Consider the following 26,821-nt stretch of genomic DNA (forward strand, 5'->3'; position numbering starts at 1 on the left):
TTGCTCTCTATAAATACCCTTCTTCATCTTTGTCATACTCACCATCAAATATTCTCACACAACAATAACTAGAGAGAGAAAAAACCAAAAACAAAAGAAAAAATTAGAAAGAAGAGAGAGAAAATGAGTCTTGTTCATTTTGTGTATGGATTCATCTTCATTAGCTTGTTTTTGTTATGGAAATTGATTAATGCTTGTTATATTTCACCCGTTCGAACGCTGCAAAAGCTGCGTTCGAACGGGTTAGGAGGACCAACTCCTAAGTTTCCTTTGGGAAATTTGAGTGATATGAAACAAATGCTCATCAAAGCTAAATCTTTATCTTCGTCGTTGTCGTTGTCGTCGTCGTCTTCTGAAAGTATATCCCATGATATTCATTCTTCTTCTCTTCCTTATTTCGCTCAATGGAAGAAGTTGCATGGTAAGCACAAAAAAGAAAAAGAAAAAACTATTCTTTTTTCCTTTTGTTAGAAAAGTAGAAATCACTAGCTAGCTTGCATACTTCACAAACTTAATTGGTCAAAGGGAATTTGTTAACAATTTTTCCAACATTGACAAGTACATATAATGCAGCACAAAAACTCTGTGTTCTACTCATATAGTGGTGTGTCAAAATCAGTTCTCGTGTATAGAATATAATATACCATATGTAACCTTCCTACCCAACATTATTCCTTTCTTTGTAAACAACGTAGTGTGACAATAATGCATGACCAGTAGTTGACTACCATAAATGAGCAACATGCAATATATGAATTTGATGAAAACAAAAAATAAAATAAAACTGACAGTGATATTGAACGAACAATTTCTAACATTTTCGTGGTTGCATGCATGAATTATTGCAGGAAAAGTGTATGTTTACTGGATGGGAGTTGAGCCATTTTTGTACATAGCAGATCCTGAGTTTCTCAAGCAAATGTCTGGAAGTGTATTGGCGAAGAATTGGGGAAAACCTAATGTATTCAGAAATGATAGGATTCCCATGTTTGGAGATTATGGTCTTAATATGATTGAGGGCAATACTTGGGCTCGTCATAGACATATTATTAATCCAGCTTTCTCTTCTACCAATTTGAAGGTAATTAATTTAATTATATACATTTCGCTAATGTTTACTCTCTACGTATCATTTTAGTTGCTCCATCATTTGACACGGAAATCTCTCACAAAAAACAGTCAAATGGAGGAAGTAAAACGAGACAGAGTGAGCAATACTAAACTTTGAAGTTATATATAAATGACATCAAGGTTTATAAAACCGCGATTCAAATCGTAGGATCTTACGATTCTACTATTCAAATATGATCTTACGATTCGATTTACAATTCTATACTTTTTTCTTGACTAACGAAAACTTGATAAGCTTAAATCATATTGAGACTGTTAATAATATATAAATGTTGTTAATTATTGCTTATTTAGTTAGTAAACAACTATATATCTCAGTTATTAAGATTTTCACCTATAATATAAGCACTTTAAATGAAATTTAAGAATAAAATTTGGAATGTAAAGATTCTACGATTTGATTTACTATTCGATTCTAAGAGTCCCTTATGATTTACAGTATCTAAGAGCCCCTTATGATTTACAGCAGAATCACGATTTTGATAACCTTGGTTTGTACTAAATTCGATTGTGTTTTCGATACTTTAGGTCATGGCGAATTCAATGGTGGAATCCACAACAAAGATGATAACCCAATGGACTACTCTCCTTACCAACTCGAGCAAACTCGAACTCGACATGGAGAAAGAAGTCACAACACTAGCCGGAGAGATAATTGCCAAGACTAATTTTGGGATTAACAGTGAATTAGGAAACGTATTACTCGAAAAACTAAGATCAATGCAAATTAGTCTGTTCAAACACACACGTTACGTTGGAGTCCCATATGGTCACCTTTTAACAATGGGACAAACCCTAGAAGCAAGAAAACTAGGACAAGAAATTGATGAAATTCTTTTATCAATTATAAATTCGAGAAGAAAGGTTATTGGTGTTGAACCTCAACATGATTTACTAGGGTTATTGCTCGAAGGTGAGGAAGATAATCGAGTTGATGGACAATTTGTAAAGAAATTGACAACTAGAGAGCTTGTTGATGAGTGTAAGACGTTCTTTTTTGGAGGGCATGAGACGGTCGCATTGTCAATGACATGGACTTTGATGTTATTGGCAATGTACCCTAAATGGCAAGATGAATTGAGGAAAGAAATTGAGGAAGTGATTGGGGAGAAAGATGAGATTGATTTCACAATGCTTGCTGGACTCAAGAAGGTACTGCCTCTGTTTCTTTCTGTTTTTTACGTTTTTTTTTTTTTGGTGTTTTGAAATGTTCTTTACATTCCCTTTTATATTATCACATAAATACTTTAATATTTTATCAAAATTTGTGTCAAATAACTTTTTTAACCAATTAAATTATTTCTATTGGGACAAATGCCCTTAGGGTTTCAAAATATGGAACTCATACTCCATCTGTTTCATTTTAATTGCTCCATTTGACATAAAAACCCTCGCATAGAAATACAGTCAAATGAATAAGTAAAACGAGACAAACATAGTACGTGCATGTGATTATAAAGTTACGGAGTAAATTCTTTTTACTACAATGTATAACCCTTATTGGTAACTAGAGAGTATTGAGTTGGTGATGATGTCAATTTAATGATTAATCGAAGTAACTATATTACGAATGTACAATAACAATAAATCAGAATACGGTAGGATCGGGTCTAACTATATGTTTGGATTTCAATTATATGTACTCCGTACATAAAATTTCCAAAAATGGAAAAAAAAATAGGGTGAGAAAAAAAGATGGGAGACATTTTATGTCAACGAGAAAAGTGAGAAACCATATGGTCAAATGGGTCGTGGGTCAAACGTTTGACCACCTCCCAAAAGGAAAGTTTAACTACCATATAATTTGTCATTTAGCGCCGAAACTGATAACCGTCCGGATGTCAAACACGGCCCACTACATGAGTTCACTCTAAATGTAATGGCCACTCATTCTGTCCACGAGTACACGACCCACTACCAAATTCTCTTTTTTTCATCAAAAAAAAGTTGGATCACCACATAAAAAAAAAAAAAATCTTTTTGAAAATAAATAAATAAAAGTATTTCAATGTTACATTATGCAAAATATTTCGATGTGGCAAGGTGAGATACCAGTAGTAATTTTGAATATGTTTGTGTTGGTACTATTTCATGCAGTTTAACGGCTTTGACGAATATTACTTTAATAAAATGTCTGTTCTATCTTTTCCTCAAAAAGAAATAAAAAAAGCACTTTATGCTGCAAACTTTTTGGCTTATTCATGAAAACATTATAGAGTTCTAATCTATTTATTGTTATTCTTGCAGATGGGATGGGTGTTTAATGAAGTATTAAGACTATACCCTTCATCACCAAATGCACAAAGGCAAGCAAGAAGTGACATTCAAGTAGGCAATGTAGTAATCCCGAACGGCACCAACATATGGATCGATGTCGTTGGAATGCACCACGACCGGACTTTGTGGGGAGACGATGTCAACGAGTTCAAACCCGAGAGATTCGATGGCGACTTGTACGGCGGATGCAAGCATAAGATGGGTTACATGCCTTTCGGGTTTGGGGGAAGGATGTGCATAGGAAAAAATTATGCACTCATGGAGTACAAGATTGTTATGTCTTTGATTCTTCGCCGGTTTTCTTTCACCGTTGCACCGTCGTATCACCATTCGCCGACTTATTTTTTCTCTTTTAGACCGGGTTCTGGGGTGCCTCTTATTGTTAAACCTTTGTAAATGTTTTCAAACTAATAAGAAATGGCTTACATTAGAATACTTCATGACTTATGAGTGACTTTATTTTTGACCAGGAAAGTGAAAATGTATTGCAATTAACAAAAACCCATTTACGAGCTATAGAACTACAGAAGTGTAGGCAAATGTTCTAGGAAAGATCTCAATACACTTCAAAGCTTAGAGAATATAAGCACAGGACACAAAATCATGTGTTGGTGCTAAAATTAAGATTCAACCAAGTAGCATATGTTTGTATTTCAGTTTGCCCAACAAAGCTTCAAACTTGCGTCTAGGGCCGTCCCAAACTTTTTGGTGTCCCAAGGGCGAAATAATAAACTGGGGGCCCTAACACACCTAAAGTAATAAGTAAAAATAATTTATTCGTAAATGATGTGAACTTGATTGAAATTTTTTATAAAGTATCAACTTTTTGACTTTCTAATACTACTCTGTATCTAATTAAACTAGCAAAAAAACAATTACTCTATTAACAACGTATAAAGATTTAATTTGAACACCTTTGATCTTGTACAATTAAGCACAGATTTTGATATTTCAAACATTAAGTAACAAACTAACATAAGAAAAAACATTAAAACAATAAATCTGTAACAACTTAACAACGAGACTTCTACAAATCACAAAGTTATATAGAAGACATGTATTGAATAGAGAATGATGTAATAGCAAACCGTCCTAGAGTTTTAGCAAGTGGATAAAATATTTCAAAGTGCCACAAAATAATTATATATCCGTAGTAAATTCAATTTTTTTAATTCACAAATTAAAACAGAAGGTGTGATTGAATTAACGAAAAAAGTAGAAAATATTTAGGATTGAAAGAGTTGTGCAATCTATAATTTTGTGCGTGCTTGATTAAAAGGCAAGCATGCAAAGAAAACTAACAGTTGGATTATCATTATGTTGGTTCACCCAAACATAAGGCGTTCTAATCTGCAGTAGGAACAAACAGATCCCCCTTTCAGAAATACTATTATTTTCAAAATAATAAACCAAGTTCTACACTAAGGATTTCAATAAGCATGATTTTTATTACGTGGGAAAAGCTGGAATGCCTTGTATTAACAATTTATCTATCAGAACACAAACAATTAGCATGCCTTTATTAAAGGGGATGCAATGCAACTTCCTTACATATTCAATTCATAGGTAGGAACCTAAATAGAAACAAATGGTTAAGAACTAAGCAAACTAAGAAGTAACAACCTTAGAAGAGAGGCAAGCTTTGTGGGAAGCGGACGTGCATCCATTGTCGTTCATATGTAGCTACGTGGTCCCATCCAATCTCTTCAATCAAGGACAGTTTGAGATCATACAGTTTCTTCTTTGCAGGCTGCTCATCATCATTAATCATGTCGTTCAACACCTGATGCACCAGTAGCACAGTGTTTAGACAACCACAAATACATATAGGTTCCATTAAAGTTCTGAAGTATTTTTTACAAACACATTACTCATTATTCAAAACACAACACTGTTTAACCAGATTGGACAACTTCTCCAACAAAATCCCCAACCCCTTTTCAAGTCGCCATCACGCAGAAGCCTTTCGAGCGGCAATCCTTGCTATCGGTCCGCCAAATAAGTTATTTCATACTAACATTCTTTCTGGCTCTTTCATTTCTGCTGTTGACATACTTTGGTTAATCCATTTCATTTACTTCCTCTTTTCTCTAATTGATGCTTAGTTTGGGTTGAGATGTCATATGACTCGTATGTGACCAAGAGTCATGAGGGTCCATAGTACTACGTATATATTAATCCATCAATTTGGAGCAACAAGATGTAAGCAAAGGGACAGGATATTTGCACGAGTCTCTAATTACCAAGTCTTGCTTAGAATTGTTGAATTTTAGAACGTTTCAAATACGAGGGTATGGAATCTAAAATTCTGTTGATATCAAGAGATAAATTTGAAGTTTAGTAACTAGTTCTTTCTATGTTGATCCTTAGTGTTTATGACAGCTTGCATACTACTTGGAGTTACTGGAAATATTTTGTCCACCTGAAATTAAAAAAGAAAAGAAAAAAAGAAATAGAAATCTTGTCTGGTCCAAATCTTTCTGATCTGGTCTGGTTCTTCCAAACACAAGTAACAAGTTCCTGAAATAAGGTGAAGTGAACAAATTCGAATCGTTTTATATATCAGGGATGTTTTAGCATATATTGGAATAGGAGGCCACATGGTAGGTACTCTAGGTAGGGATTGTCTCAAACTGAAATGTCAGGGTGTTAGGGTAGCTTCTGCTAACTCTCAAGTTGTTTTCTTTCCAACTGTGTTCAACGAGTCAGTCCAGATGTGCTATAGGTCTAAAATTTAGGCGGATAGGGGTTCTATTCAGACCGAAAAGTGTAGGATTGAAAGTGACTTGTTTTTAGTAGTTCTTCATTTAAGAGCTTCATCATTACCCCATTGCCTCAAAGAGGCTCCCGCAAGAAGCGGGGTTGGGGGTGGTGTCAGATGTACGCAACCTTACCCCTGCAATTGCAGAGAGGTTGTTTCCAATTGACCCAAAAGCGATAACGGGATGACAACGGGATGGCCATCTTCTACTTCATCGAAAGGAAGTGAAGAGCTTCATCCATAATAGAATTTCAGATGAGACTTTTTGAACAAATCTAGCAGGGAAGTGGTGACGCCACCGAGCTAGTTCCCGTAACTAGCTTCTAACACAAATAAGAGTGTAGTTTGAGCTTTGAAGTGGAACCTTATCTTACAAGGCCAAGAAAGAAAACTACTCCCCAAATGCAACAGTCTTATTTGAGGTGATCAGGTATCCTCAAATTGTTTTGCAACAGTTTGGATTTTGTTTATTAGGAACATTTCAGAGTAGCAGCTGTAGGCATGGAAACAACTGCTTCAGTCAGGTTTGGTCCGTATCATATTTGGAATATGATATTCGGTTCAGTTATAGACTTTCGTCCGATTCAGGTTATTGTGAAATATCAACCCGTATTAGTCCTATTGTTAGGGCCGATTGGGTTTAGATTAGGTTATTTCATTCCAGGACAAAACAGACATGTATACAACTAGCGATAATGAATTTTAAGCATATCTCTAATCAAGAGCCAGCAAAGGTTAAGCAGCAAACCTTAAGAGCTGTTCCCAGCCTTCTGCAACGTCTTTCTCGAATCACAGAGAGAGTTCCATACTTGGCGGTCTTTACATCCGCCCACTTCCTTAGTTCCTTGTATGTTGCTTCAAATGAATCATCCGAAGGAGTTCCAACCTGATCACTTGCCAAATCCGCTGCAACACTTTCTGCCTGCAAGCTCAGATAAACACTCTCTTATTTTCATACTACAAATTAAGAAATTAAAACTTCGACAACCAATAGTAGTGCTGTACATGTGAAGTAATGTTAAGGCAAATATGAGGGTACAATGTGAAGAGACATATTTCACCTTCAATGATTCAATTTCGGATAAAGCTACACCCTTTTGGTAAAGTGCCTCGGCTAACTGGTCTCGCGTTGTCTCCATTTGCTTCTTGGTTTTCTACAAAAATAAAAACATATTTCCAACTTCAAAATGGGGTAAGAAAAATACATAGAAACAAAAAGAATGCCGAGTAGAGAAGAGCAAGGTCACATATAAGTATAATCAGCGCATAAGAAATACATTAGACATGATAGAAACTAAGGATACCCAACTGCAAAGAAAATTGATGGGTTGTGCAGTTGATCCCAAAAACTTATGACATTAAACAGGACATATCAAGGGACAATGTCTCCCACGGAAATACATTGGGACACTTTTAACATAAGCTCACCTCTTCCTCATCATCTTCAGGAACAGTCTTCTGTGAAAGAAATTTTGCCAGCTCGTCTCTGTCAATGCTATCAATCACCTCATCAGCTGCATCAATAACCTGCTAACACAACACAAAGAAGGTCAAGCAAGCTTCCAGAACCACAAAGCATTATGTAGTAAGCAAAAAGTAATCTTCTTAGTTTATTCTTAAAATAATTTGAACTATTGAATAACTCACTCTTGTGCTTCTTTCGGACAGTTGGTCGTCCAGAATTCAGAAAAAAATACCAGTGGATTTAGGGGGGAGCTTTGTTTGGGGATTTATCAAAGGGAAAGACAATCGACTACCTTAATTCCCTTTTATGTTGTTCGTTAGACTAATTTAATGATTCCCTTTACCCCTACTCCCTACCACCCAACCACCACCCCAGCCACCATCGAGAACAAACTCCAACTCAATGGAAACCACCCAACCTCCTCAAACACCCACCTACCACTACGAAACCACCCTCCGTCAAACACCCACACACCACCAAAAATCCACCCTATCTACCACAAAATCACCCACACCACCAAAAATCCACCCTATCTACCACAAAATCACCCACACACCACCAAAACCCCTCATCTCACCTCGAAAGTCCCCCTCAACCACCCCCAAGAACAAACCCTAACCTTCCCCCACCTACTTCAAAAACAACTCTACCCACTCCAAAGCTACGCACACCACTTGAAGACAACACCTCCTACCCTAAAAACAACACCAATTGCAAATAAAACCCATCAAACTACTCCCTCTGTTCATGAATGTTAGTCTTCTTTCCGTATTGAGTTTTTTTTGTTAGTCCTTTTTGGAATCTTTCTTTATTTGTCCAACATTTATATCCCCATTATACCCTTATAGATATCCAAATGACCCACTTATTAACTCTCAATTAAACCTTTATTCTCATTAAACCCCTAGATTATTTCTCTTTCCTACGGTCCTACCCACATGTTAGATGCTATTGAGATACATATGACAAGTTTATTTATGTTGGATTGTCTTAGTTCCAAAAGGACTAACATTCAAGAACGCAAGGAGTACTAGAGAAGGAGATAAAAAGAAAGAGAGAAGAAGACCGAAAAAGACTAAAAGAGAAAAAGAGGCGGCGGTGACACATGCCCTGGTTAGGAGGCTAAAATGGAGGCAAAGTGATAGAATTGCAAGGGGTAGGGGAAGACCTAAGAAAACCTGGAGGAAGGTGATTGAGCACGATATGAGCCTTCTTGAGATTGAGCAAAATATGGCGTTGGATATGACAGAGTAGAGGGAGAGAATATACATTGATGACTTCATTTGACTTATACAGCTTCCATTTTGACTCTTCTTACTTTTACTTATTGCGTTTATTTTTTTACATGCTATTTTGAAATACTTTACTTATTTATTTATTTTAAACTTTACTTATTTTATTATCCCTTATAATATTTTTTTTCTGTAATATATATATACATTTTCCTCTTATCTTACTTTCATTAATTCCACTTTCTCCCTCTTCCTTGTTTATTTTTTAACTTCCCGCTCCTTTCTGGTTTGATTGGTGACAATGAAAATCTCCTACGACGATTCATATTAGCCGACCCCAAAACATTTTGGGACTAAGGCTTTGTTGTTGTTGTAGCCTATTATCTTGGGGTGAAGAGGGTAGTATAATTTCAGCCCTAATTAACAAATACCACAACAAGGAAATATAAGCAATCGAAATGGAAGAAAAACCAGCAAAAAATATTACCTCTTCCAAGTGGGAACATTTGTCTTCAATGTTAGTTTGAGAAAGCAGACCCTCCAAGATCTTCGCAAGTAATGGAGTGTATCTCGAATATTCAGACTGTCAAGCAACAGAACCATACCGAGTTTTATATTAAATAATCTGTGACAACCACCTTTGAGAAGCATCATCATACCAGGATTAGTTTTTTCCGGTGTGTGCTTTTGGTGTGTGTGGAGTGGGGGGTTGGATTTACTTAGATGAGCACATTGTTGTATCAAATAATTCAAGCACAGTATATCATAAATTCAGTAAAGGATGACATTTATAAGCAACACCATTCATTTATAAGCAACACCATTCATTGAATTTACTTAGATGAGCACATTGTTAGTTGTATCAAATAATTCAAGCACAGTATATCATAAATTCAGTAAAGGATGACATTTATAAGCAACATCATTCATTACAAAAGGTTTTTCATCCACGCCACCATGGAAAATGTGGTTTTGGTGAGAAAATTATCGTTTAGCAATGGCTTATTTCACCTTTTTATTTAAAGGGGGGGGGGGGGTCCACAGTAAGCACCAGCATTGTTCCTCCATCAAATGAGCGGAAAAGATAAAAAGGAAAAGAAAGAGAGAGAGAAATTATTGCATGGGAAGACTCCAGAAAAACAGATCCCTTGACAACTACAGAATAATATCTATATGCAACTCTAGGTAAACCAAACAGGAATACACTTGTTTTCCATTTTTCCAGCTATGTTTTGTTGCATTCCTTGTTCCTTATCGAATTTATGCGACCTCTTAGACTCATGTATGCATCACTGCATGAGACAGCTTCTGAAAAGAAATTAGTAGATTTTACCTTTAATGATTCGGATAATTTTTTCCATTCTTCACGCTCTTCATCACTGCTTTGCTTCAGGCTTGTCAAAACTTTCATCTTCGCATCTCTAACCTAATGAGATGGAAACCCAAGTCAGCAATAATTATAGAAGTACCACTGATTCTCAAGTATAGACATTATAATGTATCATAAATACCTCTTCCTCGATCCGCTCAGCTACAGTCTTGCTAGCTGATACTGAAAGATCCTTTTTATCTTCAACAGGCTATCAGATAAAGTATGGATGGACAAGTTAAGAGACCACTAAGTTGGACACAATTTGAAATTTATTGGTATTACTGAGCATAAAAAATATCTGCATAACATAACAAGAACATTCAAATTTTAAATTCAAAATGCATTTCTAACAACCTGATTGGGAGGGACCACATAATATATCTGATAAGGAACAGGGTTCTTTTCAGGGTCTCCTCCATTTTTCTCACCGGAAAAAGATACCCTCCCGTATGAAATTGCTCCAACCAGCAACGATCCCTCAGGACAATTCTACAGAGACGAAGCAATGAGAAAATACAGTAAAATTATGGAACTAATTCACATGTACAAGACTCCATACCTTTGGAAGTTTTTCCTTGGATGGAGGACCAACATAGAAAGCTTCTTCTGATCTGCAATCACAGAACACAAGAAGATGAAGGAGCAAGGTCCCAAGGATAGCTGGAGGAAAACAGCCTCTCAGATTAGTAAGCATACCCTGGAACCAATATTGAAGACTGGAAGCTGCCCTTTCCTGTCACATGGCCGTCAGGTTGAGAATAAAAGCTCAACTGGATGACTTCCTGAATCAAAATAAAAAATAGAAACCAGCATATCAGATATAAAAGCAATTTCACATCACCACATCACCCACCGCCATATGGTACCAAACTACCAAAGCTAAATCCTTGCAACATAAGTAAAATTTTACAAAGAAATCATGGTGGCAACAAAATAAATAAGGACTTCATGAAGGAGGGACAGAAAAGGTATATTACCTTGTTGTCCAAAGTCCTCTCAATAAATATTACCATAGTCTTCATTTTTTCCAATAGCTGCACGTCGTCATGCCTGAGGAAGAATAGAACTGTGTGAGAGATGAATACACACTGCAGAGATAATATTGTCAAACAATTTCAGATCAAAATCAAAAAGTTTATGACTAGCCATTTACTAATACAAAGAATAATTGCATCCCAAAATATATAACTCTTCACCTTAAATATAATTGCAATGTAAGTTCACCCTTTGGCACACTTGCAGCTTCTGGGTAGACGTCACCCGAGGCATAAACACGCTAGAAACACAAAGATCGCATGAAAAGGGAGAGAAGGTGTTAAACTAGTTGAAGCTAAGTGAATCGGAATTTATACAAGTCACATCATAATATAAATGATCATTAACGAAACCACTAGGTAGCTTCAAGTAATGATTTTTTTGGCACCAAAATCAACGTTTCTATCATATTTACACTAAACCTAATATCTGGAAACCGGAATTATCAAGAGTTTTTTCAGGGAAAGAGAAGAATACACACAATTTCAAACAAAAACGCTATCTTTAGTGTTCCACAGTCAATACAAGCCATTACTCAGTTGTACTTAAACACAGAGCATAGAAAACAGAGATATAAACAGAGTGCTAACCTTGTTTGCATCTGAGATCACATAGAATTGAGACTCAAACTTTGTATCGTAAACGCGGTTGTTAAGTAAAGGGATATAAGGCTTAATCTCAGCTCCAGCCTCAAGTTTAAACTTGTAACTGTTGAACAATAGAGGCACAGATAACACACAATAATGTCAAACCCAAAGACAGGTAATAACGTAAGTAAATTGATGTAAAACTTACGTTAACGTAAGGGATAAAATCTGCTTCCCCGATGGTAATTTGTCCCGACTTGTTGGAAGAGCTCGGAGTTTTGTCGTTACTGGTCGTAACGGAATTCTAACCTATATAGTACACAAACAAATCACATTTTAATCAAATCAAAATTTAATTGGGGGGGAGGGTAGAAAAACAATCACTGCCTCGACAAACTCTGACAATCTTTACCTTTTTTAGAGTAGCTGAAGGGAAAAGTTTCTCAGATGATAGCAGGCTTCCAACATCTATTCTTGTCGGAGCTTCACTCCCACCAAGAATTATTTCCTCGTTTTTTATTTTGAAACCATGAAAAGCAATCTGCACATTTGCGTAAAAAAATTTGTTATCCAGGGTGATGAGACTAGGACATAACCGAGATCATGGGGTATTCTGGAAAAAGCATACAGCTGAAAGTTAAACCTTGCAGAACTACAGACAGGTCGTTTTGACCCGGGTTCAGTTCGAGTTGATTCAGCTCGAGCCATTTTTTAAGACGAGACATTTGGTTCAGTTCAGATTATTTTTGGTATGGGTCATATTTAGGTCTGTTGTCAATTTCTCTCTTCATCTCTTAATTTTCTTCACACTTAAGGACTGGGGTTGGCTAGGAGGTTAAGAATGGTGATAAAAGTTCAATTAAAAAAATGGAAGCAGATAGTGAGAGAAAAGAGTAAAAGAAATTTTAGCATGCTGAGAGTAAAAGAGTTCATTTGATGAAGAGAAACATCACTTAACTCAAAACAGAAGTGTGAAGAAATTTTGGGACAGCAATAAGAGAGTGTATAAAGAAAATCAAGGGACGAGGGGAGACGCTTAAATAAAATAAACAATCAATGTAAACCATGTTAATTTCTAGGTTATTCTTGTTGGAATCAAGTTAATTTTGATACAAAATTTTGGTTTCCTGCTTGTGTACAATTAGGATAAATTTCTGGAAATAGATAAGAGTTAATTATCTGGGAATACTTTGTTCGGTGATGGGTCAAATCTATCTCTTTCACAACCAAGAGAGGAGTGGGAAGAATGTGAGCTCTCTGGTAAAGTTGGGTGTTTCAAGCACATATTCGATAAGCTCGAAAAGACTCCTCACAAATGTGTCTACAACTTCACTTGTTTACATACATTACATTATGTACTTAAAGGCAATATGAAACATAAAATAGCAAGCTAAATCAAAACATTGACCTGTCAACTAGAGAAACACAAGGGCGAGTCAGAATCCCAAGGTCCAGGGAAAAAATAGTATAAAACTTCAGTCCTTTGCAAAACTAAGAAGACTAGTTATACCTCAAAGTCCACAGTTGTTGTTTCTTGACTTCCTACTCCACTTGACCAAAACTGAGCTACAGCAAATTCAATTGTCCTACCACCCTCTACAGCAAAGGAAAAATTCTGAGCTGACGGAGATGAGAATGTGACCACACTTTCTGTTTTCATGTATCTTTTAAGCGGAGAAAGCTGCAAGCACATTGAACCAGATATAGATCACAAGAAAGTTTTTTGGTTTCTGAAAAAGGACTCAGAGCAAACAGTTCAATATTTCTCCAAACCTGTACAGAATCGACAAAAAATCTGCGAGATGTATCAAACCCAGATGTTCGCATGGTTGCCTCGACCCATGTAGCACCAAGAGGTACTTCAATATATCTCCGTTCTATATGACCTAATGAAATGTTAAAAGGAAAGAGACAAGATTAGAAAGATGGAGAAGTTACGGAATTATGTACATCTAGACAAGAGAAATAGAAATCCAATACCTCACTATCATTTGCATCAATGAATATTGACAACTAACTAGTACAGTACTACTTCCAGTTCCAGCAAGCAAGATATGGAATATAAATATATAACAACGGTCAACGAGAACCATCGCCTTACAGTAAAATCTGGGAAGGGCAGGATAAACATAGCCTTCAGTCTTAACCGTCATTAAGCAGAGACACTTACGCAGAAGACTCTTTCAAAAACAATACAACAAAATCATAACTATATTCCCAAAAAGAAACGAAAAAAACTCCTAACAGTAACTTTTTTTTAAAAGTGAAAATCTAGTAGTAACAAAAATATACTTGGGGGTACAGACTTTTACGAACTTATTAGCACCCAACAAAAAGTCGATAGTGCGTATACGAAAGTCAAACTTATTTCAAGCCGCTCAAAACAGCCTAAATCAATTCATTATACTTGGTGCAGTTTTGGATAGCTTTCTGTTATAATGAAACCAATAGTTGGTTTCACCATTATATGGCCTAAGGTAGATCCAGGCATAAGAATAAACAATATGGTCAAAGATGTATGGCTTCTATTCTCAAAGTTATTTGGAAACAACTCTCCAATTTCCATACTATAATCATTTATAGAGGTCATCTAGACAAACCTCCTGATATGGTGACAAAAAACCCAATTAAGAAAACAATTAGGGAAATAATATAAACTCTGCCTTCAAGATAAAGAGTCCTAAAACCACCACCCACCAGATAAAGAGTTTCAACGGAGCAAGCATGACCACTAGAGAGACAATTTTGAAGAGTTACCAAGGAGAAAATCAGAGAGAAGAGAGAGGGGTACCTGGGCAAAATTGCATGCCCGTGAAAGAAATCACAGGCGGACAATTTATCACAGCCACGGGCTTCGTGATTGTCACAGGAATTCTGAAAAGAGGACCACGCCAAGGTGCTTTGCTATCAATTCCATAGACTTCAAAATAATGTAACCCAGTTTCAAGATTTGTGGGATCAACAATCACGCTGCAGGAAATAAGAATACAAGCTTAAAATCATGATTCCAGAATCAGTCTGGAAAACGAATATTATTACAAATGTTCAGATTATAAAAATCAATAAACATAAAAAAAAAAAATTAGCAAAAATGTTTAAGCATAAATATAAACTTCCTCTTCTCCTTTAACATTGCAACGTTTCGCTTATATGGAAGTTTTGCAATTTGTATATGATTTCTCTCTACTACTCCTCAGTCCTCACTACATGGGTCTCTCCTTTTATTTCTCTAAATCTCTCTCCTCATCACATAGTCGCCTACGAGCTAGCAATAACTGGTGTACAAGACCCCACAAGCAATTTGGAGGCCAAGAACCTGATCCTATAACCTATTCTTCATTAGGCTACACAAAAAGTCAACCCCACCCCCCAAAAAAAGAAAAGAAGAACTCCCACACGGCCACACATACGCACATCAGAGAGAGAGATGAAGAAGAAGGCAAGCTAGATGGCCACAAAGGAGGTAAAAGAATCATAATTTGATTATAAAAAGAGTGACAATTACGAGGGCTGGCTCTTCCACTGAAAGAGTGACATTTACCAACCAATACTGAATTGAAGACACAACACCTTAAGTAATGTTCTATAATGCCTTCAAAATCTGTTGTTTTGGAACCAAACAATTTCTTGTCCAAAGTTCCTCTAAACAAAATAATTTCCGGTTGCTCTGCACTTCAAAGCTTATGGCTACTCCCCTGCCCACGCTGTTCTATATACTAAAAATTCTTGATCAACATCCATATCCTAATCACCTAATGCCTAAAACACCCTCCGTTTTATTTTTACTCGTTCCAGTTTGATCTTGTGCACTATTCACATATCCTATTTGACCATGTTTTTAGCTGATATACAAAAACAAATGTAATTATGTAGAGTTTCAAAATAACAACATTTATAACTTGTGCAAATTGATAATTGAAACTTTTTTGGTCAAAGTTATGCATTGGAATTGCAAATCAGCCAAGTCAAATAGAGTAAGTAGAAGAAAAAAACAGATGGGATACATGTTAAGCTCATATTAATAAAAGTGAAGTATATGTCTAATGTCTCTGAATTTCTAAATGTTTCTTTAAAAATCACAAAATACAGCTGACAGATATACAAGTGAAGAAAGCAAGAAAATAAAGTGAAAGAGAAGGAATCCAGAGGGGGGGGGGGGGGATCCAAGGTTGAAGATAGTCACTAACTTGAAGCTACGCCCATTATGAGTTAGGAACAGATACTCAGGAGCCCTGACAACAGTAGTGTCACTGGAATGCAATTCTATACACTCCTCAAAGGGAACTAAATCATCTAACTTACTCGCATCCTCGTGGAATTTTGGAGCAACTTGGACTGTCCACTGTTAAGAGGACTAAATCAGATTCTGAAGAATGAAGTCATATAAAATAAACGCTTTAAATATAAACATGAAACATATTATCAAAATTAAAAAAAGAAATAATGGAATAGCTATTAGCAATTTGGTGTCTAGAGGAAGAGAAATTGCTGTACTAAATGCCATCTTGCTAGGACTTTAACTTTCAAGTGTAGAGTTAACAAAAATTATTCATGAAACCAACAAAGTGATATGAAACGTTGTTGCCTCTTGATTTACAGAAACAGAAATCATGATTTTGAAAAACATGAGGAGCTTTAAGGCACTAAGGGTTTCAAAGGTGTGATGCACGAGGGAACGACTCACTCAGGCATGACACAGCACGCTCACGAGGCACATACCCCCCCCCCCCCCTCAACCAAATATGAATACTCCCAACGTCTCAATAATATAATCCTTTTCATTTAAGAAGAAGAAGAATGCCACATGGCCCACGCTATCCTCACTGCATCTCACACCTAGCCACATTCCCAGACATACTTTTTACACCCAAAATTGAATTGAACTGAAAGAGAACACCATCATTAGTCCTGCCAAGGTTGAAGGATGTAGTATATACCAAACACAGCATGTCAATTAAATATCCCATAAAACTACAACACTCATCCTATTTTGGCTCACCTCTGCAGCCTGTTGGCAGGCACTAGCCTCTCTCAAGTAGATGCCTCGATATGTAGGTGCTGCAAGCAAAAGTGAATTGTGCATAAGATGGACAGCCAAATTCTTTAGATAATGAAGAGTAGAACATCAGGAAAAGGCCTAGCACGACGCATAACTAAGCTTAAGTCAGTGCAAACATGAAAAACATCCCACCACTTTTGCCAGTCATGCTTCAGTCTAAAAAGGTGACACTTAGTATAGAAGATATAACACTTAACTAGCACAAAAGCTGATATAATAATTAACAAAGGAAATAACTACACAACGATAAACACTTGCATACAAATTGAAATCCATCAAGTGCATACATGCTAATAAATACCTTTTTTGACTTTCAAGGACGCAGGTGCTGTTTCAGAAGAAAAAAAGTAGTAGGTAGGAGCAAGTCATGCATACATACAAATGAAGAGCTAGTTTTCAAGTGGTATCAGAGACAACAAATAAGCTGTTAATGGTTCACTGGAAGAAGCCTAAATGTTTCAATTTCAATGCTAAACACGCTGCAGATGCACCTCTCTCTCTAGCTATATGTAGCACCCTAAAGAAGAAATAACAAATAACAATGCATCAATTAAACATTTAAACCAGCACTTCTTTCAAAGCAATGTTCGGGTCACATGTCACTGTAATAGTTGCGGGCACAAGATCTAAGTGGACTTGCTTGTCTGCACGATAATGTTAGAATCCAACCTTCCTTCCCTTATATTTTCCTTATTTAATGTTGTCTAGGATTTTCTTTTATTTTTCTAGGCTTTGGATTCTATTGTTATATAGGACTTTTCTTAAGTTTTCTAGGCTTCGGATTTTATTGTTATGTTTTTGTTTATCCCCTGTTAACTGGAAGTTTCTTAAACTTTCAAATTAAGCCTCTTTACAGCGACAACGAATGAAAGAAATCAAAACCTTCTACATAGTGTTGCTCTACTTTAATACTTGTGTTGTGTTAAGATATTGTGTCACCACTAGTTTTAAAGCATCCCAATTCCCCTAAAGTCTCCTCAAGCATGATTTCTCGTTGTCGGCCTCACTTGTGCCTGCTAAGCGCACATAATCTCCCAGATTGACCCTTATCCCATGATCTATTCGCCAACAGGCAAGAATACCCCTTCTAAAATCGAACACTTGTCAAGGAATGTCGATACAACTGGTACCCCCAGTCAAACAAAGGAAGAAAATAAACAGATTACGTTAATGGTAGTGTAACAAGAGTGAAGTTGGCATGTATTATAACTTGGAGCAACGAGAATAGGGGATATATTGAGTATGGTAGTCCACCCAAATAATTGCTCCAGTAGTGAATGGAAAAACTGAAGAAAAGTTGATGGCACAGATCTCAGAGAAGTTATGAACATTATTTTGGCAAGTGTGGTAGATTAACAAGAAAAAGTTATATGGAGCCGATAAAGGGAAGAAACAGCAAGTTAGCAAGGAGCCTTACTTGACTTTCCAGATAAATTGACTTTCACTTCGTACGAAACAGAAGGAATGTCACTTGATTGTCTGATATATTCAAATGCCCTGAAGAAATAGAGATCCATGATACATATTTGGAAACGTTAAATGGATTGCATAGCATAAAAATTAAACTCAAGTTTGCGTTGGGGACACTAACCTATCAACTTGCATAAGTCCCATCCCTGTGGTTAGTCTCTCCTCCGGAGAACTACTTATGGGAACACATGTGTTTTCAATAGCCTTCCTCACACTATAAGGACTAACATGAACACCCTCAGCCTGAAAGAAAAAGTAGAAGATTCAAGGAGAAATCAGTACAGTAGGAAGAATACATCTTCAAAATAGGACTAGTAAGCAAAATAATGCATGCTAAGAACCTTCATTCCGCTAATGAGTAATGCAACTCCACCACAAGCACATGGAGATGACATTGAGGTTCCATTCATGAGCATTCGACATTGAAGGGTCCATGTTGGAACAGGTGCTACAGCCCCGCCTGGAGCACTTACAGAGACACCAAGATCTCCATCTGCAGTTGGCCCACGACTAGACCTGCATCACATTCATCTACTCAAATCTTCAAAAATATTAACTACAAAACATTGATAATGGAAAATTCACAAAATTATTATTGTTGCCAAAGTGCATGAAAGTATGAAACCATTGGACCTTACCATGTGTACTCCAGCCCTTCACTTGGAGGCTCAACAACACAATGAGCTCCTGCTGCCATTGCAGGAGAAACATAAGCACCAATTCCAATGATGCTTGACGTGGTACCCCCTGGTGCTCCTACGGTGCTCAAAGCTGGCCCCTCATTTCCAGCACTACTAATAAATACCAAGTGATGCTTATCGACAGCCTAAATTCGCAAACAAAAACATTACAAGTTCATCAGGAGAGAGAAGCATTGATTAATGGAAATCATACTTCAAAATGAAGAACAGATGAGTTGCCACACTATTGAAACAGAGCAATAAGTAGTAAAAATAACCTCATTAACTAGGTCAACAAAGCGACCATAATCTGGCAGTAACGAAGCTTCACCATAACTCATGTTGATAAGATCACATTTGTGCTACAAAAAACCAAATGAATATCATTGATACTATTAAAAGACAAAGTGCAAGAGATATCAACAGCAAAGAAGAAAACACATTATGTATCTCGATATTTATACAAGAGTAACAAGGAAATCCAAATTCGAATTTTAACTGTACTTCACTGAAAGGAAAATAAGTACGTACATTTATAATGAAAAAGACCTACTTACCCTCAAATGAATAAACTATTTACACATTTCTTTTCTACCCAACACGCAGAACAAGAGGAAAGCTCACCTCCACAGCTGCAATGAGAGCTCGAGTCAAGCCTGTCCCTGTCTCCATTGAACCTAAGCGGGCGTCGCCAATCTTACATGAAATGATCTGAGCTCCTGGTGCAACTCCGTTCAACAAGGGCTCCTATATAGATAGCAAAATTGCCCATCACAATTAGATGATGAAACACAAGTGATATCAATATAATGAGATGGAAAAAGAACACAACCTGGGGGTGGTAAGCTGTGGCAATCCCTGCAACATGAGTTCCATGAGGTGAGCAATCAGTTACAATGCTTAAGACATTCCCTTCTTCATACACATTAGTCACAAATGAACAAGCATCTAGTTTGCTGAATATGCCAAACTTCCTTTCAGTCCTGTCATCAATGAGCAACATAGAGATATAAGCTTACATGGCTTTCCATTAGATTTGTTGATGGAAAAGGATGGTGATATTTATCAGACTAGGGGTCTTTGCAGGGAAGAGTAGTGTTTCTTGATTCTTTGTGGCACTTCTCTAGAAAGTTATTCCCAGCTTTCCACTATCCAGACTCAGCATGAAGTACTATTTTGATTAGGTTTCTTTTAGCAGACTCCTTACACTCTTAATGTGATTAACACAAACATGATGGTTGATAATTGATGGTACTACCTATAGTCTATACCAACAAGATGCACTTTTCTATACCAAAACGCACATGCTAAGTAAATGTATCCCATTTTAATAAACTGTAGACAGGTGGACAGTCGCCCGAGGAATTTCCAGCAACCCAAGAAGGAGCTAAGCTGTTACAAATCGTATCAAAATGACCCCTCTGGGAAAAAAAAGCATAATGTATTAGTTTTTAGGTGTTAAGAGGTTACTACCCACTATTCATAAAAAGGTCAAGGTGTACCAAGGGGTATCAAGATAACCATGCGATAACATGAAATTCTAAGTGAGCTGCCTATTAGAGGAAGATTTTGGGATGAATCACGGATCACGTGTCAAACAGACACCAAAATCAATCAGCTACCCAACGAGGGAAAATATACTAAGTGAATAACACCCAAATAATGACTAAATTGCTTATTTGCTTGAAAAGATTATATGGTGCAACTTGTACCAAAAAGTGCAATTTTCAATCTCAAATGTACATTTAAGTACTAAATTGGATACTAGCATCCATAGGATAGTGACCTTGGAATTTCACAAAGTGCTCAATAGTGAGGATGGTTAACAGCAGCTACGTGCAAATTGTCAATATAACAAGAAATAAGTGGTATCTACATCCTACCCAGAAAGGGCACTAAATGTCATCAACGGCATCGAATACGAAAATAGGGAGGATAAAAGATAAAGCACACTAGAAGGAGACATATTGGTAAATTTCTCAAATGTTATTCTAGACCCTAGATTCTAGAAAGTAATGTGTGGCAACTACCCACAACACAAAAATGGGCCAGAGTCTCACACACTATTCTTTTTCAATAACAAATTTTTTCATTGAAAAGAATACAATATAATAGAAGAAAATATTCAATCTTGTATGTCCGGTAGAGATACTAAAATATAACTACCTATAGTTCGTGAGGGGAACAAAATCTGCAAGTTTCCCCTTGCCCGGTTCATCCTCAAGACTTTGAGTGTCCAGAGCAACCCTCCATAATTCCCCATCATTCCATACAACAGCGTCAATTACAGGCCCTTTATCATTGTAACTCTGAATACATAAAGGTCAAATCAAAACAGAAATATTATACTTGAAAATTATGATAAGAAACTAAGAGACCTTATACTTTTATTTTGAAGGAACTAAGAGACCTTATACTTACATTAGTTCCCTTTTGTAGGAAGTCTACCCTGCTCTGGAGGTCTTCACGCAACCTTTTCAGGTGTGGATCTTCCAACTTTGTATGTTTCTGTAATAAGAGCTTTAATCAGCTAACTTTCACACAAATACCAAACTCACACTCACAATAGAGAAAGAAAGTGCAAAAGAACTAGAAACATCTCAATAAATGGAATATCATAAAGCAAATTGAATTTTTTGAAGTCTCGGGTTTTGTAATCTTCCACTAGCTTCTGGAAGCAGCTTTACGTTACGGAACAAGAAGATTACCCAAATAGATTACAGAATGCTCTTAATTTTATAGGCTGCTACCTGACTTGTCAAAAGGGGTCGGGTTGGTCGGATCCGGTTTGAGAATTTCAGGTTGGTGACTTTCCAAGTCGACCCAATGGGTTAAGAGATTTCAATTTCCATTTTCAGTGCAATATGTATAGTCGTATCTTAACAAAAACATACAAGTACAAAATATACGTGTCGAGTAACACATTATAATAAAATAGTCATTTATAGCAAAGTATAATCATAAAATGATTTCTAACTTCTATGTCCTACCTAAATCCTGTTTAGCCCAGCAGTAGCAACATAACATCTGAACTCTGAAGGTAAAGTTCTCAAATCACTCAATACTAGAAATAGACGGTTCTTGCCTTCTTGGTCAGATTGGTAAAACAGAGAGGGGTGGACTAGGCCCAATTTTTCCAGGTTGTTCAGGTCCGGATATTTCGGTTTTCTGGTCATAATTTTTTGTTGACAACCCACTACCCAAGGGCTGGGTAATGGTCGAGCTAATTTTTTTACAGTTTTAGTTGCTTACATGATTTCTAATGCATGGAAAAATCAGTCTCTGAATATAAATATCATGAAGAAAGAAATTCAAATTTGATTTTAAATTTTTTTTTTTTAAAAAGAAACTAAGAACATGGAATTAGGCATACACTACCTCCGTTTCAAAATGATCTTTACACTTTCCGATTTAGTCCGTTTCATATGGTCTTTACACTTTGCTTTATTCTATTTTTGGACATGAAAATTTACTACCTTACCATTCTTACCCCACCATATTTACAATTTTCCACTCACTTTCCCTTACTTTATTCATTTTTTTTCTTACACCTACTTACCTTTTACAAATTTCTCTTACTTTATTCATATTCTATTATATTCAACCAACTTTTCTACTTTTGTCTTAATCTTTGTGCAAATAGAACTGTAAATTTCTTTATGAAACGGAGGTAGTACCACGCAAAATTTTCATTTTTCATTTCTTTGGGGAAGGAGGGTGGAGGCATATATGAAGTGCCAATTGGACAGCTGCTTATCATCTTCGGACGTACTTAAAATAAGATCCTCTACACTCCAACCAAGATAAAAAGAAACATATGCGGGGTACAACTACTAAGCATCAATATAGATACAAAAATGAAGGACTCATAAAAGAACCTGTTCAAATTCTGAGAGATCCTTTACAGCTTTAGCTATTGCTTCCTGATTCTTTTCATCCCACATTTTCTTCCTCTCTTTCTGCCCATAACAGAGACGTTTTCAGAAGGGATACTCTGAAGAGTTCTTAACGTAACTAGATTAAATATCCACCAGACACAAGGAAACAAAAAAAAGAGGTTCCAATTAGGCAATACCTTCAGACGGGATGTCAAATCTTTAGTAAATAGCTCGTAAACCAGTTTACAACCGACATGCCACTCCCCGGACGGATTCTTCCATGAAGAATTCACAACCAACGGTGCTCCTATTCATATTTGCATCCGAAAGAAAGAAACCAAATATATCATCATAAAAAGGATTACTTGAATCCAAAGTCTTCATGACGCACCCAAGATGTATGTGGGACAGGTCATGGTAGCACTGAACCAATCATAGTGCAGAGATGATTGATAATTTAACCACAAAATTTTGGATAAATATGATGGAAGGGAAATGATAACATGACTGGTTCCACACATGGTACCACAGACTGATGCAAATGTATAGTGACTAGAATAATGCAAAATAATATAAAACAGCAGGATGGAAAGCACTCCACGATGTGATGAAATGTCTATAAAATTTAGAACAGGATACAGATTCATTAGTTGTGGAAACTAGAATCACAGATGTTGTAGTTTTAAAACTATTCACTAGAAAAATTTCACATCATTGCATCACAAATCTAGTTTGTATATTTTCCATCAAGGTTTTGAAAATGACACAAGATCATGTGCTTGCACAATTTAAAATGACCAAAGTGCAATGTCTAATGCACCAAAACATCTTGGATATTGTTCTTCATATGACCCCTAAAACTTTGACGTCAATAAAGTTCCATCCAAACAATTAAAAGGATGCATTGTCCATCAACAATTCACAAGGAAAATGTCGCATAGAGAAGTTGAGCTAGTGTATGCTATGGGAAAGCAGAAAGAATTATTTCTTCTAACGCACAAGTGCACATGAATAAACAGAAGCACACATGGAAAACATACACCAGGCATGAAACATGTTTATACAACATATTAAACCAAAGCAGAAATATAAGATAAATGAACAAATGAATTTATGTATGCAACTGTAAACTAAGAATAGCTATTTGATTGTATCACAACACATCCAAGTCATCTATACAAAATAACCAACCTGAAGCTCCACAAATGCAGCCATCTGCATCAGCCTTCACCACAGTGGACGTGTCAACATCCCCACTACCAGTACTGAGAAAATGTAGCGGAAATGTACAACTCATTAGCTAAATTCCAAAAGAATACACAAAGTGTCTTTTTAAGAACGAAATCACCACAAGATCAAAACATGTTTTAATTAACTAACTTCATAGCACTCAACATTGGTCAATCTTTCCCCCTTATCCACTGCGTTAATCTCCCAGTTGATCCAAAAAAGTTTCGTAATAGAGAGTCACAAAGAGCAAAAAGTAAAAACCACATTAAGAGATTTTAGATATACCAGTCAAGGACATCCAGAACTTTAGGTTTCCCATCTGAAGTTACTTGTAAACCAGCCGCAGATGGATCCACCCCCGAATCTAATTATAGACAACCATTCAATATCAATAAGTAATACTGAAATAATTAAGCACAAAAATCTATTATAACCGATTCCTTCACTCCTGGCTACACCAATAAGCATAATTTAAACACATAATTTAACTATTTCCCAATCAGCATCGCAATTGGATAATTAAGCCATCAACAAATGTCATGTGATAAACAACCACCATAAACTTCACCAATAGTCACTCCATCTAGAAATAATCGTCACATGTTACTTTGGGATGTCAAAATAGTTGCCACCTTTTCGAAAGTAGTAACAGTTTATACTACGAGTCTATGACACCCTGAGAGTCAACTCTCCAAGATGGGATATACTTTCTCGGACCTATACACTGCTCAAAAAGTCGCACGATCATATGCTTTGCTACTAACAGGCAAATTAAATTTGACACACCGACACTAAATAAGTGCTCGAATGCACGAGATGCAGAGTGACATTTTTTTTTGATAAAGTTGTATAACATTAGATGATTAGAAGTTGAATGTATATAGACATTTGAGAGCATGTAAGAATTTGGCTTGAGGAGGTGGTAGAAAGATCATGGGGATATAGTAGTTTTCGTCAGGTTTAGCACATTAAAATAAGGAATGTTAGTAAAAGCAAAGGAATGTACAAAGTATTGAGAACAAAGCATCTTAAAGAATAACACAGAATAAAAGAAAGCAAGTTATAAATAAAAGTTATATACACCCGAAACAAAAATATCTTGATTAACTAGGCAGATTTTATCAAGTTCTTATTCTTGATCATACTTCTTTTTGGTCTTTATGCTTCTCTTGAATGACCAACCGAATATTGTGGCATTGGTTTAACTATAACGAAAGGTTTATTTAGTAAAATCATGGCATATCCTTAATTGCCAGAGGTTGCCACAATGTCAGAGCTATTCCAAGTTCCAACCGCATACCTCACAAAGAATGCTAATTCTAGTAACACACTTGAATATCGGAGTTTTCAACTTTTCATACACCAAAATTAATAATATACTTAAGCTAAATGCTAGTTTTACTTCTTAATATAAAGAAAAAATATTAAAAAAAAGGTTCTCGAATCGTAATAAATTAGCAATATGATGCAACTTCTTTTCCTTTGTCAAATCACATCCTTAATTGCGAGAGTTGCCACAATGTCACAACTATTCCATGTTCCAACCGCATACATCACCCGAAATGCTAATTCTAGCAACACACTTGAATATTCGGAGTACTAATATACTTAAGCTGAATGCCAGTTTCTACTTCTTAATAATAATAAAAGTACAAAAAAAAATCGTAATAAAATCAGCAGTGTGATGCCTCTTATTTTCCTTTATCAAATGGTAACTTTCTAATAACAACCTATACTTCGCAATTCGGCGTGTCAGCAATCATAGGTTCAATAACATCATCATTTCACCAAAAAGAAACCAAAAAAATAAAATCGCAAATCGAACAAATCATTGTATAATACTGGAAATTGGAAAATTAAAAAATAAACCGACCAAATCAACAATCATTAATCAATAATTAGTATTATAATCTGATCGTCATGCATCATTAACAAAAACAAATTCAAACAATAAAGAACTCATAAAATTGAAAAAACCGACCAAATCAACAATCATTATTTAATTAAGTAGTATGATTATCTGATCTTCATGCATCATTAACAAAAACAAATTCGAACAATAAAGAAATCATAAAATTGAAAGAAAATGGAGTGACAGTAGTACCGAAGATAGCAATGAGGACGCCGCGGCCATCGAAGTGAGGATGAGCATCAAGAAACTTATCAGCGGCGATCTCTCGCTTTGGCATGAGAGAAGCGAGAAAAGAGGCTTCAGTATGCTTAAAGTTACGAAGATTGCCACCTGAAGTTGCTTCAATGGAGGTCGAACAAGTAGCAGGCATTGCCCTAACAGTAGTAGTTATGGTGGTGGTGGTGAGATTAGTGTGATTGAATTTTCTCTCTCCTCTTTTTCGCAAATTTCTGGGGTTTGATGCTGATTTTAGAAATGCAAAATATGATGGAGTTTGTAATCGGAGGAGTTTAGTGGAAGTGTTAGTCAGACATGACTCATTTACTGTTAATGGGCTTTGCATTTATGATTAGCGGTGGAGGGTGGTTTGGTAATTTTGATGGGGTGGTGAGAGAGTGGTTATGGGGCGGTGACAGGTGGTGGGTGGTGGAAAACGCCACCTAAAGGAGGATTAGCCAATGGGAATTTTTTGGAATGATTTTTCTTTTCTTTTGGGGGTTATGGTTTTGGATT

The 26,821-nt window shown here is 36.3% G+C and overlaps 2 protein-coding genes across 2 annotated transcripts; one reads left to right on the top strand and one right to left on the bottom strand.

Annotated features, from left to right (window-relative positions):
- The first annotated feature begins 63 nt into the window (after positions 1–63).
- LOC110784080 (cytokinin hydroxylase) lies at positions 64–4,145 on the top strand. Its single transcript, XM_021988479.2, has 4 exons — positions 64–421; positions 849–1,081; positions 1,660–2,283; positions 3,379–4,145. Exons 1-4 carry the CDS (start codon positions 124–126, stop codon positions 3,802–3,804), a joined length of 1,581 nt encoding a protein of 526 aa, XP_021844171.2. The 5' UTR covers positions 64–123; the 3' UTR covers positions 3,805–4,145.
- Positions 4,146–4,836: 691 nt separating this feature from the next.
- Positions 4,837–26,821, bottom strand: LOC110784171 (tripeptidyl-peptidase 2). Its single transcript, XM_021988603.2, has 34 exons — positions 26,282–26,821; positions 24,463–24,541; positions 24,139–24,212; positions 23,145–23,254; positions 22,948–23,028; positions 21,491–21,577; positions 21,236–21,378; positions 19,902–20,052; positions 19,694–19,816; positions 19,348–19,431; positions 19,028–19,215; positions 18,731–18,905; positions 18,511–18,632; positions 18,337–18,416; positions 16,860–16,918; positions 16,048–16,202; positions 14,652–14,830; positions 13,634–13,746; positions 13,371–13,541; positions 12,273–12,401; positions 12,069–12,169; positions 11,864–11,981; positions 11,435–11,514; positions 11,216–11,288; positions 10,935–11,020; positions 10,798–10,849; positions 10,593–10,727; positions 10,378–10,446; positions 10,200–10,292; positions 9,354–9,449; positions 7,598–7,696; positions 7,231–7,323; positions 6,918–7,091; positions 4,837–5,191 (listed from the first exon to the last, which is right to left on the bottom strand). The coding sequence occupies exons 1-34, from the start codon at positions 26,649–26,651 to the stop codon at positions 5,033–5,035; spliced, it is 4,101 nt and encodes a 1,366-aa protein (XP_021844295.1). The 5' UTR covers positions 26,652–26,821; the 3' UTR covers positions 4,837–5,032.

Source organism: Spinacia oleracea, chromosome 3 (assembly GCF_020520425.1).
Source record: "Spinacia oleracea cultivar Varoflay chromosome 3, BTI_SOV_V1, whole genome shotgun sequence".
NCBI classification, from domain to species: domain Eukaryota; kingdom Viridiplantae; phylum Streptophyta; class Magnoliopsida; order Caryophyllales; family Amaranthaceae; genus Spinacia; species Spinacia oleracea.